This window comes from Megascapheus bottae, chromosome 6 (genome assembly GCF_031878675.1).
Source record: "Megascapheus bottae isolate mThoBot1 chromosome 6, mThoBot2.hap1, whole genome shotgun sequence".
Taxonomy (NCBI): Eukaryota; Metazoa; Chordata; class Mammalia; order Rodentia; family Geomyidae; genus Megascapheus; species Megascapheus bottae.
In genome coordinates this window covers 30,731,956-30,744,459 of record NC_143514.1, presented here as the reverse complement: position 1 = coordinate 30,744,459, position 12,504 = coordinate 30,731,956, and the positions used below count along the sequence as shown (strand labels likewise).

Below are 12,504 nucleotides of genomic sequence, written 5' to 3'. Positions count from 1 at the left end.
TCACCAACTAAAACATCCTTTCTTGTAATGGTAATGAAGTGATTTTACTTGGGAGTTAAATGTGAAAGAATAATATGGTTCCAAGTAATTTTGGTTTCTTAGTCTAGTCAAGACACATTGCCAGATATTTCAATTAATGTGTACCAAGGTCACAAAATCAATTTCTTATCAGCCAAAAACACTCATAGAGTAAATTTTATTTTCAAACCATAATCTCTAAATTAAATCTGTGTACCTAAAACATGCACTGCAAAAACTCAGTCATTGGGTTTTTCTCCCTGATTGTATTTTCACAAATGGTGCAAGGCTTTGTATGCTATATTTAGCCTACAATGTTTGGAATAGATTCTAATCTTCTTAAAGAAAGTCATTATCTCTTTCCATAGTAAATAAAGGACTAAAGTGTTAATTTCCTCCTTAGAATAAGTACAAGGTTTAAATAGTTCTAGTATTCTGTCTTCCAATCATTTGAAAATTTAAAACCAGTTTAGGGAAGGTATGTAATAATCTGGATTTCTAGGTAATATAAATTATGTGCCTGAAACTTCAAAAAAAATCATGTTAATATGGAAAATAGCATTACTTTTCAATAAATCCCATAAAAAAGGACTTTGCAGGAATTGAGCTAGTCTGACCAATGACATGCAATGTAATCACATTTTTAATGAAAACTCTTTGACTTAAATATAAAATACCATCACCTATTTCAGATGCTGAAGTTCTTTCTCTGTATTCCAATTGTTATCTACATATTTTTTTCTCCCCTTCGTCATTCTCACAACTACACAGGAAACTGCAGTCACTGAAATTTAGAAACTTATCTCTACTTTTAATAGTCATGGTGTAAAATAGTTAAAGAATATAAAATATTTCAAAAGTTATTTTTAAAGTTCTTTAGTATGTTCATATTTAGAAAAATTTCAATTTTCTTATACATTTTAAAAAAGTTTTTAACAATCCAAATGTTACATTCACTTATGTGGAGGTGTAAAATTCAATACACAGTGTTATTCTCTCATGTGGATAACTAACACATTATACAAATGTACTGTAACTGCTGATCTTTGGGAAAAATTTAGTGTTTAATGGTTGATTAAAAAGCAGGATATAATTCTCATATTGTTACAGTATCTTACCTTGTTATCTAGTATATTATATATATGTTTGTTTATTTGAAATAGGATAGGGAAAGGGGAAAACAAGATGAGAGGAGGAGGTCGGGGGAGGGAAATGGGGACAAAAACATGAGAAGGGGTATCAATGTTTATTAAGTAATGAATCTTCTATCTGGTGAATATAATGTAACCCTTCTATTAATTACAATAAGAAAATTAAAAGAAAGCAGGGTATAAAATTGTACCTGACACAAACAGGAAGTAGAAAATTAGTTGAGATTAAACATTCAGAGCTCGTCAACTGATTTTCCACACATTGTCCTAAACCTGTGAACTTTTAGTTGATTTTAGTACTATTATACAGAAAGAAAATAAATGCATGCTTGGGGAAGTAAGAATACATTTTTTGTATTAGACAAAACTATTTTTGTAGAGACAGTATCTTTTAATAAGTTTTATACTGAGAATACAAAAATTCTGACCTGATTTAGAAGTATGGAGGAAAAGAATCATTTCATTTCAGTGTCTAGTATTATGATCTAGTATTCTGTTTTTGTCTAATTAGTTTATAATAATGAAATATTTTTTGGAACAATTATAACAAAATGAAGTCTTTTATTTTGTATATATAAATGTATAAAAGATAAAGTTTCATTTTCAATACTTATTGATAAATACATACAGCTTCACCTACACTTGGCTTTTGTCTTAATGCAAAAGCTTTGGAAATACTAATATGATTAAAAATAACTATTTCACTTTTCTAAGATCCACACTTTCTAAGATTTCCTCCTCTATACATAACCCTGACAATAAAATAAAAAATAATAATTCCATGCATATTCTACAAAATTATGAAGACTGATTGCACATCTTGGCTGTAATAAACTATGCTGCAATGAGCATGTTTGTGCTGATAGCTTTAATGTGGCCTCATTTGTGGTCTGTTAGATAAAGGTCCAAGAGTGGAATTGGTGGTCATAGGGAAGTTCTATGTTTAGTCTTAAAAGGGACCTCCATACTGCTTTCCAGAGGGGTTGAACAAGTTCACATTCCCACCAAAAGTGTAATAGAGTTCCCTTTTGGGCCACATCCGAGACAGCATTTGCTATTGTTAGTTTTCCTGATAATGGGCATTCTAAAAAGTTCGATGTTGTCCCTTCTTGAATATTTGTTGTTAAACATGACATTTGAAATGTGGTATATTAATCAGTGTTAATATAATCTTAAAAAAATACAATTGCCAGCCAGGCACTGATGGCCCATGCCTGTAATCCTAGCTACTCAGCAGACTGAAATCTGCGGATCATGATTTGAATCCAGCCTGGACAGAAAAATCCCTCTGAAACTTTTATTTCCAACTAATCATTCAAAAACTGGAACTGGTAGAGCACAAAGCGAGGTTCAGGGACAATGCCCAGGCCTGCATTCAAACTCCCTGACCTAAAAAAATGCAGTCGAGAAGTATTATTTGTTGTTCAATGAACAGCTTTCTTTAAATCTGGCATGTGAAGAAATGTGTCTGGAAGAGATCTTATATATGAAATTAGTTTTCATTCGTTCTTCTTTTCTTCATTTAAGATATAGTCTAAATAATTCTAGAGAGTTTTAAATTATATAAAACTTTACGTTTGAGTTCATGCACATTGTTTAGGAAATTAAGTATCTTTGCATAAGACTTCATCTGAATATAGTGTAATAGGTTCAAAGCTATAAGAATTATACTGATTGGTATGGTTAGAGGTGTGGCTGAAGAGATAAAAACCTTCAAAGCAAATCCAAAATTTTGAGTTGCAACCTCAATTCCAATGAAAGTTACTGAAAAAAAAATGAACTAGTCCTTGTTTTAGTTTGAAAACATTGACTGACATTCTTATTTAAAAAATAATGATACTGGTGATTTTAAACCTATTATCCTACCTACTTGAGAGACTGAGATAGAATTCTGGTTTGAGGTCAGCCTAGACAAAAGGAGAGAGAATGAGGAAGATTCCTTTCTCCACAAGTGGTTGGATTCAGTGACATGCACCTGCCATTTTAGTTTTATGAGTACAGCTGTGTACTCAGATAAAAAGAGTTTTCCTATCTCAAAAGCAACCACTGCATAAACAACAACAAGCATCTGGATGTATAATGTAGCAGCAGAGTATCTGCTTAGCAAGTATGAAGCCCTGAGTTAAAAGCCTAATACTGCTGAAAGAAAAAAAAATTAATAGCTGAGATTGTGTGTCTTGAAAAAAACCTCCTCATTAAACTAAAATTAAAGCCAGGCACGGTGGGTCATGCCTGTAATCCTAGCTACTCAAGAGGCTGAGATGAGGATCAAGGTTCAAAGCCAACTGGGGCACAAAAGGACCTGAGACTTTCATCTCTAATTAATGTCTAGAAATTGGGAACTGGGGCTTGGCTCAAGGGTATGGTGGCAGCCATGAGCTGAAGTGCTCAGGGACAGCACCTAGAACAAGTTCAAGCCTCATGACCCCCCTGCTAAAAAAATTCAATGTTGGTCTCCCTCAGTGGACAAATGGTTCAAGGTAACGTGGTATATATACACAATAGAATTCTACTCATCCATCAGAAAGAATAATATTGTTCCATCTGTAAATAGAAAATTTGGGAAAAATTATATGAAGTGAAGTAAAACAGAGCAAAAGAACCATAGGCTACATCGTTTTCCTCATTTGTGGTAATGAAAATGTGCCTACAAATCTACACATAAACATACGTCACATGTGAATGCACAATGGGACATGATTAATTATACAGGAATTTAGTCATTCACATACTGAAGCCAAGGAGGATATGAATAGGAGTGATGGACAAAGCTTCAATAGCTCTGTACAGATGATCATATAAAATAATATTCTGTGAAATGAACTCCAAGAAAAGGAAATAGGAGACTTTAATTAGTTGCTATCGTTGCTTTTGCTTCTTTTTCCTTTTGTTTGTTAGTTAGTTTGTCATTGGGAGGGTAAGGGAGAACATATAAAATGTACAACAAGGGTGATCAAACACAATAGTGATATTCACTATACACTATATGAAAAACGAACTGGGTATCTTGTGGATGAGGATGGGAGTGAAAGACTAAGAGAGAATGACTTATGGGAAGACACTTCATAAAGGAATTGTACTCATTACTTATTACCTGATTCATGTAACTGTAACCCTTCTGTATATCAACTCTACAGTAATAATAATAATAATAATAGTAACAACAATAATAATAGAAGATTGAAGGCAGGGGTAGTGTTCATAGAGATTGGGGAGAATGTTGAAAGGGGTAACATTGACCAAGTTTCCTTGTATTCAAATAATATTTGTTGAATGGCAATACCTTTGTACAACTACTTAGAGATAGAAAAATATTTTTTTTAATTTAGGCTTTGATGTATGTTTTTGCACCTGCCCCTATATATATTAAGCAGCTCTCACTTTTATAGTTTTCAGAAAGAAATCACTCTTAATGTGTAGATTCTCATGGCCAACCTCTGATTCCTTCCCTGATCTTATCACTCCCCCCACTACTCTCTCAATGACTCTTTCTCCATCTGTTTTTGTCTTGGTACTAAGGTTTGAATTCAGGGCTTTGAGCATGCTAAGCAGGAATTCTACCACTTGAGTTATTTTTCCAGTCCCCAATTCCATCTCATTTCACTTGGCTTAATGGGTAGATAGATAACAGTTAAACAGTTATACTTCATTTGTGAATTTCACCAAGATATTTTACAAGCATTCTAATTTCAGGGCATTTACTAGGTAGGGAGTTTTAATAATTTTCTGATACTATTACAGAGGAAAGAGTAAATAGGGTGTATATAGAATGAATATGATTTATTTTTACTTTAGTTGGGTTTATTTTCCTTATTTGTAAATTTACCTTGCAGAACAATTTGAAGCAATTCTTAACCCACAAATTGTTATACTAGTCCTTACTTCAGAGAGTTACAGGAATTAAATTCACAAATATGTGTAAATTGCTCAGAATTGTATCTAGTTTAAAGCAAGCAATAAAATTAACCTCAAATGTACTATTTTTCTTAAAGTATAAATCTAAAACTTGCTTTGGAAAAAATAACTATACAGTAGATGAATAGCAGATCAAATTTACTGCAAAAATCATGTCTGTGAAGTAGGGTGGTAAGGGGGGATTGGTAACTAACACTTTTAGAAAAAAAGAAGAAGAGTAAAGTCTGAATACTAAAACATACAGAATAGCATAGTTACAATAACAAAGCAAGCCAGGTGTGGCAACTCACACCAGTAATCCTAGCTCCTTGGAAAATAGAAATCAGGAGGTTTGAGACTCAAAGCCAGTCATAGCAAAACAGTTGGAAAGACCTTATCTCAACAAATGAAAAAACAAAGCCCAACTGAGTCATCTTTCTGGCTTCTTTGTTCTATATCTGGCAGATAGCCTAGAATTTTTCAGCCTTGACATACAGTCTCTTCCCTGTCTCTTCTCTACCTCTCCTTCCCTCTCTTCTCCTCTCTCCAGTACTGATGATCAAACCCAGGGCCTTGTGCACATATGATGTGGCTTCTTTCTAAATTTAATATCTTAGCAGCTACTGAAGATAAGATTAAACTGTAACTACTCGATGCCATAGGTTTTATGTTCATTTTGCATGCAAAATAAAAACTAATTCTATAAAATAACATTAGATTTTTATTACATTGATGCTTTACAATCATCACTTACTATAGGGCACATGTTTATACTAAGATTATCTTGTCTACTGAACTTGTAAATTGATATTTAGCCTAAAGTAAAAGGAGAGGTGATATTTTTACTTGGTTAAAAAAAAATCTTCATCCTAACTGAGATGGTATTTCTGGTGTCTACCTTGAAGATATACCCTGAATATCATTTAAAGTAGACTTAATACAGAATTATGGATAACCAATGGCTGAAATTACAATGCAGAATCATTGTGTTCATTTTTAGTAATTTCATCACTGTGCTATTAGTTAATAATACTTTCCTTGTTTTAGACATGCAATGAATCCATCACAATGTTAGTAATTAGAAAATGATTAAAATATCTAATGCTTCTATGAAAAGAAATATTTTATGATGTTTCATCATACTTAGGGTAATTTATCATGGGAAATTAAAAAAATTATATGTTCATGATAAACCCACTGAGTCTTAAGAAATACCTAATTATTTATCATTAATTTCATCACTGCCTTGTAAGATCAACAAATGTGAACTTTTCTAAAACTTTGCAACACTGACATTGAAAAATCAGTTCTGAGAAATTTGGCCTTTATAAAACTCTGGAACTGACCAGCAAATTCAAACTACACAAGCCCTTTGTTCCTTTATTCTTTTTGCGTTAATGTTTTCAGAAGGGTTTATTGTTTTACCTCTTTCAAGATACTGATTAAATCTGTCATTTTACAGAGTGAATTTTTAAAGGAATTTCCACCAAATTATTATGGTGTTTTTTTTTCTCTCCATTGCACAACGCTTCTTGAGAATACAGGAAAGAGGTCACATTTTTCTAGTACAAAGAAAATAATTTTGTGAAATTGGCAAAGTTATTTGATATACTTGGATGAAGTTCAGAGAAATCGTGTATCCTGCAATGGAAGTCTTAAATTAATTGATATTTTTCCCCAAAATAAGTTACAATCACAGTCCTATGCCAGAAATACCCCAAAGTATAAGACTTGAGCATGTCTCATACATGAATAGCTAGAAATACATCACAGTTCTTACTTTTCCAAATATTTGGTAGTACCAATCAGGAACTTCTGAAAATGTAGAAAAAATATTCACAAAATCTGAAGGACTTTTTTCATAGCATGTATCATATATGAACCAAAAGTATATATAATACATTATTGAATTGTTAAAATATGTATTTCCAATTATTCAAATATCTTAGGTACTACCTAAAAATCAAAAGCACCTCACTGTTTGGATTTCAAAAGGAAGAAGCAAAATAAAAAAGGAGGACATAAACAAGGAACGGTGACAGGTAGGAAGAAAATAGGTGCTGGCCAGATTTCTAATCATCATCCCTCTACTAAACTGGTAAGTTTTAGTACCAAAACAATGTAAAAAAATGTAAAAGGGAAAGAAAACTTCCAGATTAACTATGAGAACTAGCAACATGTGATGAGACCTGAAATAAATATGAGAGGAAGCCCAGAAAAATGAGAAGAACTTACTGTGAGACAATGGTTCCCTATGGTGATTTGAACTAAGAAGTTTTGGTCCATTCTTCATTCTGGGTATGTAATTTCCCAGATGCTCAAGGTCATTTGTGATCTCCAACATATTACATGCTATCTTCTGAGTATGTGCAAATTTTTACTGTGATGTCATAAGGGCATTCAAGAAGTTAATAGATGATCAAGCATTTTATATTTGAAATATTTGGGTTAGGTCTGTTCTATGTGTATCTCTGAGTATGATACTTAAAGATGAAATAATGCAGAAATGCAGTACTAAAAGAAACAGAATTCATCTATATTTACATTTCTTTTGTGGAAATGATAACTTCATTAAATATTGAAATCTGTAATTATTACTTATAAAATAAAGTTTAGAAAGTATTGTTAATTATGTGAACTGATGTGTAAATATACACAACATTTATCTGTACACACATTCTGCATACTTCATATTTATTTTGGTATCTATTAGTTTGCTTATTTTGATGAGCATTTTTTTTGCCAGTCCTGGGCTTGAGCTCAGGGCCTGAGCACTGTCCTTGGACTTTCTCAAGGCTAGAGCTCTACCACTTGAGCCTCAGCACTACTTCCAGCTTTTTTCTATGTATGTGGTACCAAGGAATCGAACCCGGGTCTTCGTGCATGGTAGGCAAGCACTTTAACCACTAGGCCAAACTCCTGGCCCCTTTTGATGAGCATTTTTTAAAAAAATTATTTAGCAATCAATTTTATGGAAGCAATCATTTGTTCCCAGCACTTTTACTGAATTGTTTGAATTATTACATCAACCGCATTCTGAATCTACAGGTCAGTTATTCTGATTCTTCGGCTGCTTCTGTGACATAGTCTGCTCTATTTATACTAGTGTCAGATTGTTCTCTAGTTTATAGCATTTTCCCAGTTGAATTCTACAGCTTATGGTTATATTAGATTTTGATGCATTTGAAATAATGGAAAACATATCTTCCCCAGTTTTGCTATCACAACCTAATTATTTTCCTTGTGTCATTGTTTCATAATACTTGTCTTCCAAGCTATGCAAAGATGTTAATACATATGTAAAAAGCTGTCAATCTTTTGACATTCCTCTCTTTACCTGGAAAAATGGGTTTTCTCTTTGATTCTATGAATCTCTCAACACAGCCCCATATAGTGTTATCTGACAGTAGGTGAACTATTTCTCACATTCATTTTCAGACCCATATACCCTCCCTATATGTTTCCATTTATTATTCCTGACTTCTTAGAGTTCACTTTATTCTGAAGATCAATGGTGAAGGTCATGTTACAGTCACCATTACAATATTGTGTTTTATAGAAATTCATAAAGAGGATGAGCAATCTCCCACTTCCTATATACTAATGAGAATTTTATACCACATAACACAAATAATAGCAAGAATAGTATGTTTCAAAACTAACAGACCACTTTGAAAATTAAAATATCATGAACAACTTCAAAACATTTGACTACCTTACCATGTTCTTTCACAGAATTTTCTACTTCCTCAGTTTTCCCCTTCTTTCCCTTCCTTTTCTTTCTGTCCTGACTTCTTTGTTTGGTTCTGGGGTTTGAACTCAGAGACTTGCACTTGCTAAGCAATTACTCTTCTACTTCATTCATAACCCTAAGTATATTTTGTTTAAATTTTTTCTTTTTCTTTTTTTCTGATCTGATCCGGTTTTGCATTTTTGCCCTACGCTAGCCTAAGAATGTGATGGGCCTAACTATGCCCCCTACATAGTAAGAATTATGGCTGCATACCATAGTTGGCTTTCTGTCAGGACTGATTCACCTATGTTTTGTGTGTATGTGTGTGGATTATGGGGCTTGAACTCCGCCTGGGCACTGTCCCTAAGCTCTTCAGCTCAAGGCTATCACCCTACCCCTGGACCTGGGAGTTGTCCCTGAGCAATTCAGCTCAAGGCTTCTGCCCTACTCGTGTGCCAAGCCCCACTTCCTATTTTCTAGAGGTTAATCGGAGATAAGAGTCTCAATCAGTTGTGCCTGGGCTGTCTTTGAAATTGATCCTCAGATCTCAGCCTCCTGAGTAGCTAGGATTGCAGTCATGATCCACGAGCACTCCCCTTATTGTTTTTATTGTTTTGTTAGCATAGTAAAAAACAATACATTTGCCATCTTGACTGACTCTTCAGCTAGTATACACTGGGATAGAAATAATTCAGGGACTACTTGGATGGGGAAAGAAACATCACACTACTTTGAAATGTGGTTACTGCTGTTTCCTTTTACCTGTCTTTTCTTTGCTACTTTGTAAACCTCGGCAAATCTTTCCTATTAAGGAGGTTTCATCTTAACTATCATTCCCACCTGGAAAAGTTCTCTGAAAGCGCACTTCAAGTTCATTTGAATATTTATCATTTATAATACACATGGCAATCATTGTTGCGGTTCTCTGGATTTCCCTCTATACACTGGAAGTCAAGGACAGTTCCTTATTCATGCTCAGTCTGAGGGCATAGGGGTATCTTCTTTTCATATATATTTCTTTTCTTTATTAATTCTCTTTTTTAAATTTTATTTTAATGTATTGAGGGGTTACATTATATACACCAGATAGAAGGTGCATTATTTCTCACGCATTGATACCCCTTCTCCCTTTTTTGTCCCCATTTCTATAGGGGTTTCTTCTAAGCATACTTCTACTTCATTTTCCTTCTTCCTTCCCTTCCTTCCCCTTCCACTTCATCTTTCCTTCCCCTTCCCCTTTCGTTCTCCCCTCTATTCTTCCTTCTTTTTCCTTTCCTTTTTTTTCCTTCTAGGATCTTCCTACATCACAATCCCTCAGCCTTATTCTTCTCTGAGTGTATTCTCTGCCTGCATTATAAGTTGGTTTCTCTCCATTTTTTACACTTACAGAATGTATCATAAAATCTCAAAACTTTTAATTTTGTCCTTACATTTAGCTAGTAAAATACCAAAAATATCTGAGGACCTCATATATCAGTATATACTGGACTTCAGGAACCTTCTATTCTTGTTCTCAAAACCCTGACTCTGCTCTTTGCTCCTGGGCTTGCAGTTTGAACAGAGCTATTGTTAATGTTCACACCAAAAAGCAGATCTAAGAGCAAATTAAAAATCTATAATGAAGTACAAAAATTTTGTTATAAGGAGTTCAAAATCATTCATTATTTGCTTTTTATTTTTCTCAATAGCAGTAGTTCTAAAAGTGTAACCTAAAACATTAACTTCTGGAGGACAGAAAAGCAAGCTCACCAGTTTAGTTTTACATTAAGATCAAAAGAGATAATAAACATTGTTTACCTTTACAGATGGTGACACCATTTCCTGAATACCCCACATTGCAGTAGCAAGCTTCAGCTCCATTGCGGATTTCACATTTTGCATTTGGCAAACAGGGGGTTTTTGTGCAATTTTGAGTATGGGAATGATTCAACAAAGTGCAGAAACACACTAAATAAAATAAAGAAGACAAAATAAAAACTTTCATCCTCCAAATCATTAAGTTAAAGTTCAATAAATATAGTTCTTCTTTTCCTTTCTGTCTAAGCTTACCTACTAAACAAATTTCTCAAGGGAGTATTTACCTGTACAATAGCACACAAAAAATTAAGCAAAATGATTAAAGCTCTTTAAAAAATTCAAACGTTACTTAGAAAATTTCAAGCAAAGAAACTACAATAAAAATTCCAGCTTCATAACAAAGGTAATTAGAACCATCATATCATGATGATCCAATATCAATTATCACTCTCCACTCTGAAGTGAAATACTTTTAAAGGCAGTAGCTGATTGTAAAGCAATTCTGTGTCCTCTGAGTATTATTTATATATTTATTTTCTAAAAAAATCTATGATAAATAGGATATTAGGTCTTTTTCAAATTCAAATCTCTGTCTTTTTTCAAAACAATATCTTCAGATCCAGGAGAAAAGATGGAGTCAATTCTGGATAGTAATTCTTTAATTTGTTTTCCCTAACAAACTGCTCTTACTTCTTTCTTGTATTTGGAGAAATTAAAGCATAATTCAACATACTGCCTAAACACTGATCCTTCAGAAAAAGGAAACATCATCCAAGTACAAACCAACGAAACTGAAAGGAAACAAAACTTTCCTCCGGAGTTGCTGAAAATAAGGTTGGAAATGAGATTTGGTAGACTGCGAGGAAAAGATAAGGAAAAGCATAGGATGTTCCTTGCCTGCTTGGGGAGGAACAGCTATCAATCATGAAATCATTGTTCCAAAAACAGTCATTTGACATAAATTGTCCTTTTATATCAAGAGCTTCTTAAACATTCAATTCTGGACCTCAGGCCTACATTAAACTATGTATTTATATACCATCTCAGCCAGAATTCATTCCCCTGAAGAGATGTCTTTCATTTTCTTCCTGCAAACACCATAATAATGATGGCATAAAAAGTGAATCTTAAATCTAGGCGGTTAATTCCTTTAAATTTCAGGAAACTTCCCTCAAGTGGTTAATGGTTTGGATTTCCCAAGTTTTGGGGAGAGATCACAAGGAGGGTCAAAGTCTGGGACCTTGAGAGCTTAAGGGACTTAAGAGGAACAAAAAGGTAACAGTCCTGCACTTAGAATAGTAAGCTGCAGAGTTGAAAGGCCAAGGAGAAAAACATCCTGAGTAATAAACACTCAGTTGACTTTCCTCTTAGCTTTTGCCAAACACTCTAGCCACTTGAGCTGTGTAGAGTAGGAACTGTCCTGCTCCCTACAAAGGACCACCCTCGCAGCAACCTGAGGGGCCTGGGTGCCAGGCACTCACCTAGGAGCGGGAGGAGTTTCATTGGAGGTGGCCTCTCTGGCGCTGGCTGTGGTGGTGAATGGCTGGGCTGGTTTGTGGGCCCTGTACCCAGGATGACTGGACAGGCGGGGCGACAGGGTCCCAGCTCTGTTCCCTCTGACGCACAGGCTTCCTCCAGACACTTTCCGGCCTCTTTTGTGTGAGAGTGTGTGTCAAGCCCTGAGACTGCTGGCCTTGTCCGGCCTCCAGCAGCTTTGTCCAGGCTCCATTCTTGCAGGGTGACCACCAGCATGCCTGCAGCAGACTCATCCTGAAGTAGGAACCCCAGGCTCAGAGTGCAGCCTGTGCTCAATGAGCAGAATTCTCCCAAAACCTAGGCATTTCAGGTGCTTAGTACTTACCTTGCTGGGATTCGAGCTTTTAGGAGTAACGATTAGCGCTGAGGATAGAA

At 34.7% G+C, this 12,504-nt stretch overlaps 1 protein-coding gene across 3 annotated transcripts in view; it reads right to left on the bottom strand.

Moving 5' to 3' along the window:
- The window catches only part of Adgrl4 (adhesion G protein-coupled receptor L4), a 77,560-nt gene extending 65,410 nt beyond the window's left edge, over positions 1 to 12,150 (bottom strand). For all 3 annotated transcript variants that reach the window (XM_090334545.1, XM_090334546.1, XM_090334547.1), the window contains exons 1-2: positions 12,075 to 12,150; positions 10,594 to 10,743 (exon numbers count right to left, since the gene is read on the bottom strand). In XM_090334545.1, the coding sequence (XP_090190671.1) occupies positions 10,594 to 10,743; positions 12,075 to 12,096 (172 nt within the window). In that variant the 5' untranslated portion in view covers positions 12,097 to 12,150. The remainder of the gene's footprint in view (positions 1 to 10,593; positions 10,744 to 12,074) is intronic.
- Between the last annotated feature and the right edge of the window lie 354 nt (positions 12,151 to 12,504).